This window comes from Argentina silus (assembly GCF_951799395.1).
Source record: "Argentina silus genome assembly, chromosome: 5".
In the NCBI taxonomy this organism is placed as follows: domain Eukaryota; kingdom Metazoa; phylum Chordata; class Actinopteri; order Argentiniformes; family Argentinidae; genus Argentina; species Argentina silus.
In genome coordinates, this window is record NC_139659.1 from 3,398,151 (window position 1) to 3,405,491 (window position 7,341).

Sequence of the window (7,341 nt, forward strand, 5' to 3'; positions counted from 1 at the left end):
GAGAGACAGGTTTGGTACAGTGACAGCAGAGAGACAGGTTTGGTACACTGACAGCAGAGAGACAGGTTTGGTACACTGACAGAGCAGAGAGACAGGTTTGGTACAGTGACAGCAGAGAGACATGTTTGGTAGACTGAATGCAGAGAGACAGGTTTGGTACACTCACAGAGCAGAGAGACAGGTTTGGTACACTGACAGAGCAGAGAGACAGGTTTGGTACACTGACAGCAGAGAGACAGGTTTGGTACACTGAACCTTTTAATTGTGTTGACAAAGCACATCCTGCTGGACAGAGAGACTCATCGGACCCACAGCAGTAAGATAAGATACAGGACAATGTCACCGCAGGACACAATCAATAATACACACATCCTGTCTCATCCCTCTCTCCTCTCCTCCGCTCCTCTGGACAGAGAAAGAGAGGGATGGATTCTTCTCCTCTACATGCTACTCATCGCACAACCTGGCAATACTCAGAATACATCCACAATCAGGGATATCAATTCCCACAAATATTTCATAGAACATTATTTCACTTATTTATCAGTTTTTTTGTTGTTTGTTTAGTTTTTTTTTAATCATATGTTTTCATTATACACATACTGTATACTTTGTAATAATTTAATATTCAATATTCGTACATACATTGTAGACTAATTGCTAGACAGTGGAAGCACAATTTCCATAAGATGCACCACACAGATACATAGTAACACACATAAGATATGTCCATAATAAACTATTTACTCTTAAATAATAATTAGAATATAGTTTTTGTGTGTAATTGCTGTTGCTAAGACTCAATGGGGGTGTTGTGGTGGGAGGGGGGGGGGTGGTTTGGTATGAGGTGAGGCCGGGGAGGCTGGTGGAGGTAGAAATCGGAGGACAGGCTCACTGCAATACACGGAACGAATAAGAAACGGTGCCATTCCTCATTCCATTCCATGCATTCCAATGAGCCCGTCCTCCGATTTCTACCTCCGCCAGCCTCCCCTGGGGGGTGAGGATGATACTGCCAGACACGGGTACTGATACAGAGGGTTGTGGTCGATGGTTAAGTTAGAATTGTTTACCGTCGTCATGCCCAACATGAACTAGCGTTACCAACAGGTTATTATAATACAACACACCACACTGACAACACTGCATACTAGTGGAGGGGGAGGCTCAACTCACAGTCTCAGAGACAGCATCAGAACACACGGGAGTGGAATGAAGGGGGGTGTGTGTGTGTGTGTGTGTGTGTTTGAGTCAGGTGTGTGTGTGTTTGAGTCAGGTGTGTGTGTGTGTGTGTGTGTGTGTGTGTGTGTGTTTGAGTCAGGTGTGTGTGTGTGTGTGTTTGAGTCAGGTGTGTATAGGTATGTGTGTGTGTGTGTGTGTGTGTGTGTGTGTGTTTGAGTCAGGTGTGTATAGGTATGTGTCTGTGTGTGTGTGTGTGTGTGGAGGGGGGGGGGGGTCGGGTGTGTATTGGTAGGTTCTATGCATAGACCATCACTGATACGGGCTGTTTGTGGTTAAACCTGATGTCTGTCCTCACTCGTGACCACTGAGAGAGAGGGAAGAAAGAAAAAAAGGAAAGGGAGGAACAGAAAGGAAAAGTTGATAAGCCATGCCAAAATCTGAAGTGCCCCCCGCCCCCCATGAGCCCCAAATGACACATTTCCGAAGATACAGACACATTTCTCTCCATAGACAGAGGGACTTTTATCACTGATATTAGAAACACAAAGACCCATTTCAGACCCCTGGCTGGTTCAACATCTCTAAACGACTTTCCCTTCCTTTAAAGTTGAGCTAAACCAGAGAAATCTCATTTCAACCTGCCTTTCTGAGGAAAGGAAGGAAGCCATTAGAGAGTATTGGGACCCACCCCCATCCTTGACCCCTGGCCCTGTTTGAATATGTTGAAAATGAATCCATCCTTCCTTCCTTCTTGAAGAAATCACTGATCTCACATGATCCGAGCGGGCCGATTCAGTCACCGATTCAGTCATCCTATCAAATCAGTGATGTCACTTCAAGGAAGAAAGGGAGGAAGGATGCATTTTAAAGTCTTCAAACGTGGCCCCCTGTCTCTAACTCCTCCTCCCAGGCTGAGCGTCTACTCTTGAGTCTGACATGATTGGTTGGACGGCTGTAGCCCAGCTGTCCAATGAGAACATAGATATTGCACTTTCTATTTAGATCCCGCCTCGCGTACGTCCTGAGTTTGCCTAGTGAAGTGGTGGTTCTGTACACTGAGAGACAGGAGAGGAGAGGAGGTGGAGACTCTGTCCCAACACACACACTCGCACACTGACCGTGGAGGCTGGTGGAGGTAGAAATCGGAACAGGGCTCATCGTAATGCGTGGCACTGAATGAGGAACGGTATCAAACACACGTGATTCCTAATTCCGTTCTCCCGCATTACAATGAGCCCGTCCGTCCTCTGATTTCTACCTCCAGCAGCCTCCCCTGCACACTTCCTAGTAAGCATGGACAATACACCACGTCATACCAGGAAGTATGCCAGTGGGTGTGGCGACTAGGACAGGGACGTAGAGACTGATGTCATAGGAATGGGACAGTGTTGTTATACTGGTCATACTGGGGGGTGGGGAGGGGGGAGGGGGAGGGGGGGGGGCGTTTGGTTCACATCACCTCTGCACTGTGTGGCATGGTGCTGGGGTTAGGGCACAGACAGCCTAGGCCTCTGAGTGGGACTAGGAAGGTGGACTACACTGGTTTATACCGCGACACAGTGGGTTAGTTAGTCTCAACACACATTTTCTTCTTGTGGCATTGCAATTATACAACATTATTGTTATCATCATCATCATCATCATCATCATCATCATCCAAACATACAGTTGAAGAGCGAGGCCTTTCACAGTGACGAGAGGCCTTGAGGCTGTGGTTTACAACAGGGCAGAGTGTAGAACACAGAGACACGCTTCCAGAACATTCCATCGATCCTTCCTCCTCCAACTGTATAGAGAACAAGAGGAAGAGGAGGAGGAGGAAGAGGAGGCAGAGATGCTCCCCCCTGTCTATCCAACAACGAGTGAGAGAGGGTATGAGGAGCCTCTGGAGGGGTTGGTGGTTTCTTCTCTCCTCCCTCTCTCTCCCTCTCTCTCTCTCTCTCTCTCTCTCTCTCTCTCTCTCTCTCTCTCTCTCTCTCTCCCTCTCTCTCTCTCTCTCTCTCTCTCTTTGTTTTGCTCCCCCCTCCTCTCTTCCTTTGAAAGAGGTCGTTGTGGAGAGCAGGTGAGGACTCGGTCTGAGGTGTTTGTAATGTGATTGTGTGTGTGTGTGTGTGTGTGTGTGTGTGTGTGTGTGTCGGGGAGGGGGGGGGGTGTGGGGTGGTCAGTCATCGTTTCTCAGTGTAGGGGGCGAGTGATAATGAGTAGTGGCGTTTTAGAGGGAGGGGATTCTTAGGGGGTCCCATGGGGGTAAAGGGTGGGGGGGGGGCCTTCTAGGAGTGGAATGGAGGCAGGGGGCTCTCAGGGCGAGAGGGCCCCCCCTTGCTCTGCCGGCTGATCGATGAACAGAGGAAAAACAGGAGAAAAAGAGAGCAAAGAGGACAAAAATGAAGCCAGAGATTAGGTGGATTAAGATTAACAAGTGAAGGTCATCGAGAGAGAGAGAGAGAGAGAGAGGGTGTCCTCAAAGCCAGAGCTCAGGAAACACTGTTCTGATACGTGAACATAACAGCAGCACTGAGACAGGGAGCCTCACACCTGAGAGAAACTACCAGAGATTAGAATCTGTATGTGGATTCTCTTTGGATGTTTTTGGGACTACAAAGGCCATTGCCAACCTTTATCATGCTTGTAAAGCAGAGCCTGTATGTGTGTGTGTGTGTGTGTGTGTGTGTGTGTGTGTGTGTGTGTGTGTGTGTGTGTGTGTGTGTGTGTGTGTGTGTCCTAGCCTGTGACTTTGAGGACCAGCATGGATCATGATCATAGCAGAAGATAAAACCAAAAAAAAGAACACTGTGTAGCCTAGATGCAGTTATCCCTTGTGGTCCGAACCCGCTTGGCTAGATAATGCATCTACTCCCTGGACTGAGAGCTTCAACACACACAACACACAAACACGTAACACAGCACACAGAGAGAAGATCATTGTCAATGTTCAAAATGATCCCAGGAATGAAGTATTCCGATAATGAGAGAAGGAGGTCAAACAGTCAGCAACCAGGAAAACCCGTTTTGAGGTGCAGGATGAGAAACTATTCCTAAAGCCTCTCTTTCTTACTTGCTGGATACACCCACACATACCCCCGTCAGTTTCACTGTGTTGGAGCTGACACAGAATTCCCTAAGAAATTGTGTGTGTGCGTGCGTGTGCGTGTGTGTGTGTGTGTGTGTGTGTGTGTGTGTGCGTGCGTGAGTGAGTGTGTGTGCGTGTGTGTGTGTGTGTGTGTGTGTGCGTGTGCGTGTGCGTGAGTGTGTGTGTGTCTGTTATCATTCTTATCAATGCTACAATGGTCCATCGACAGGTTGGGATGAATATATTTGTGCGTATTGTTGAGAGTAAAATGTGTATGTATGAGTGTGTGTGTGTCTGTGCATATGTGTGTCACGTGTGCTTGCATGCATGTGTATGCACCGTGGTTTCTATTAGAAGAGGAGGAGATGGGGGAGAGGTCAGGTCTGGTGTGGGGGGGGCGGGGGGGGGGGGTACAGGTGGTAGGAGTCTCTGTCGTCCTGGGCCTCTCTCTGGGGGCCATGATGGCAGGGCGTGAGGTCGGAGGAGGAGGGATGAGGGGGCAGATCGGTCTGAGCTCTAGTGGGTCGGCGAGGGCGGAGGTCTTCGGCTGCCGTGGGAACACACACACACACACACACACACACACACACACGGATGGAGACGGGGACAGAGACACAGATAGAGACAGAGAGACAGAGAGGGACAGACAAGACACAGAGAAGACAGGGATGAGTTGGGAGAGATGTTCCCCCCGACCCCCCCCCCCCCCTCACAGGCACGCGATACTGACTGAAACTTCACATACAGTTCACACCGCATTCAAGTACGTGCTCGCCGATTCAAATGAAGTTGTCCTGTATTCAGAACAACTCTCTCTCTCACACACACACACACACACACACACACACACACACAAACAAACAGACATACTGTACACATACACAGCACCAGGGACAATGTGGGAGACAACAGTTGGACACCACAGCTCCAGGTCTGACACTAGCATAGAGCATCTCCTCTTGGTCTGGCTACCTTCACACACCCCTTTCCCTGGGTCTCACATCGTCAACAACTCACTCAGAATAGAGACACTCTACATGAACGCCTCAAAGACTCTCAGTTCGCTGATAAAACCGAGAGGGTGAGGGTTAGCTGATTACAAGAGCCCAGTAGAGGGCAGTCGTGAGTGACCCACCTTCAGTATCAACCAAGGAACAAGGATAGAATAGAAGTAATCGACTAGCTAGTAAGCTTGTCAACACACAGTTCAGTTAGGGGAGTGCTCCCTCTAGCATTTATAACTCTGTGGAATAATCGAGCCAACTCTAAATGAAAAAAAAGCAGGCTACTATTTCTGGCAGCTGGGGGGCGGCGGCATTAACCTACATAGACATTGCGTGGCCTTTTCAAGCCTCTTTACAACCAGACTCTGACAGCTAGCCTGACCTCTAGTTGAGCTCTGTGACTAGACAAACATGGAGGACAGGGGATGTGTCACAACACCAAACAGCTAGAGGCACAGCTGGGGAGATGGGTGGGATGTCATGAGGCCACGCACAACACTGACACATACCCATGACCCCTGAACTCTGGCAACTCTCTAATTGGCAGCTCTAGCAGGGCCCAGTGTGTGTGTGTGTGTGTGTGTGTGTGTGTGTGTGTGTGTGTGTGTGTGTGTCTGTGTGTGTGTGGGTGTGTGTGTGTGTGTGTGTGTTTGTCTGTGCATGTCTGTGTGTGTGTGTGTGTGTGTGTGTGTGTCTGTGTCTGTGTGTGTGTGTGTGTGTGTGTGTGTGTGTGTGTGTGTGTGTGTGTGTGTGTGTGTGTCCATTGCTCTAATGGTGTTATAATAATGGATATAGAATACAGAATTTAAAGGGGTATTTGGGCGTATCCTCTGACTTTCCTCATCAACACACTCAAAACCAAAAAAAGTCAAGAAACATTTGAATGATTTCAGCAAAATCAACGTGGCTCACACAGTGACACAAACACACACGCTGAGCTGTGTGTGCGCTCCACTCGCGCGCTGCGCGTGTGTGTGTGTGTGTGTGTGTGTGTGTGTGTGTGTGTGTGTGTGTGTCCGTGCAGATGCTAAGAAAGCCATACGTTATAAGGGAGTGCTCTAGGAGGAAATGAAAGAAGAAGAGGAAGGAGGGATGGAGGGAGGGAGGGAGGGAGGGATGGAGGGAGGGATGGAGGGAGGGAGGGAGGGAGGGAGGGAGGGAGGGAGGGATGGATGGAGGGAGGGAGGGAGGGATGGAGGGAGGGAGGGAGGGAGGGATGGAGGGAGGGAGGGAGGGATGGAGGGAGGGAGGGAGGGAGGGATGGAGGGAGGGAGGGAGGGAGGGAGGGATGGATGGAGGGAGGGAGGGAGGGAGGGAGGGAGGGAGGGATGGAGGGAGGGAGGGAGGGATGGAGGGAGGGAGGGAGGGAGGGATGGAGGGAGGGAGGGAGGGAGGGAGGGATGGAGGGGAGGGAGGGATGGACATGCAGTGAAAGGACAGAATGTAGAAGAAAGCAGCGTGGTGATGAAGGTACTAGTGATGAAGATGATGGTGAATGGCGAGTACCACATACCGGAAGTGTTAGTCCTCATTGGTCACTGATAGTGATTCTGAAAGAGGAATCATAGTCACAGGTGGGTGGGAGTTGTGGTGAGGGAGGAGAGGAGAGGAGGAGAGGAGGAGAGGAGGAGTGCAAACACATACAGGTTACAGTGCGGGAGAGACCCACGTCACATGACATGGCTCTGCTCTCACCGGGGACCAATCAGAAATGTCGATTTATTTGGAGGTTATTTTGAGTTTCTTTATTTATTTTTTTAAACGTGGCTGAATGACCGCTGTCATAGCAGGGGTGTTATTTGGCCGTTTGAGGGTGTGTGTGTGTGTGTGTGTGTGTGTGTGTGTGTGTGTGTGTGTGTGTGTGTGTGTGTGTGTGTGTGTGTGAGCGAGAGCCGTGCCCGGTAACGTGTGTGTCTGCCTCAGTAAAAGGCAAGCTGCTGCCGTGACGGTGAAGTGACATCATCAGGTCAGTTCCGTTTCCGTTAGCAACCACAACAGACAGGCAACGTAAGGCAAACATTAGCACAAACAGAAGACGGTAAAAAAACAAAAAGAATACCAGAGAGATACACTCTCTCTCTCTCT

General features: G+C 49.7%; 1 protein-coding gene across 1 annotated transcript in view; it reads right to left on the reverse strand.

Moving 5' to 3' along the window:
* Positions 1-4,032: 4,032 nt before the first annotated feature.
* dnm1a (dynamin 1a) overlaps positions 4,033-7,341 on the reverse strand; it is a gene marked incomplete at both ends in the record, with an annotated part of 48,249 nt that continues 44,940 nt past the window's right edge. The window contains one exon of the mRNA XM_083669969.1: positions 4,033-4,051. Within this exon, the coding sequence (XP_083526095.1) occupies positions 4,033-4,051 (19 nt within the window). The remainder of the gene's footprint in view (positions 4,052-7,341) is intronic.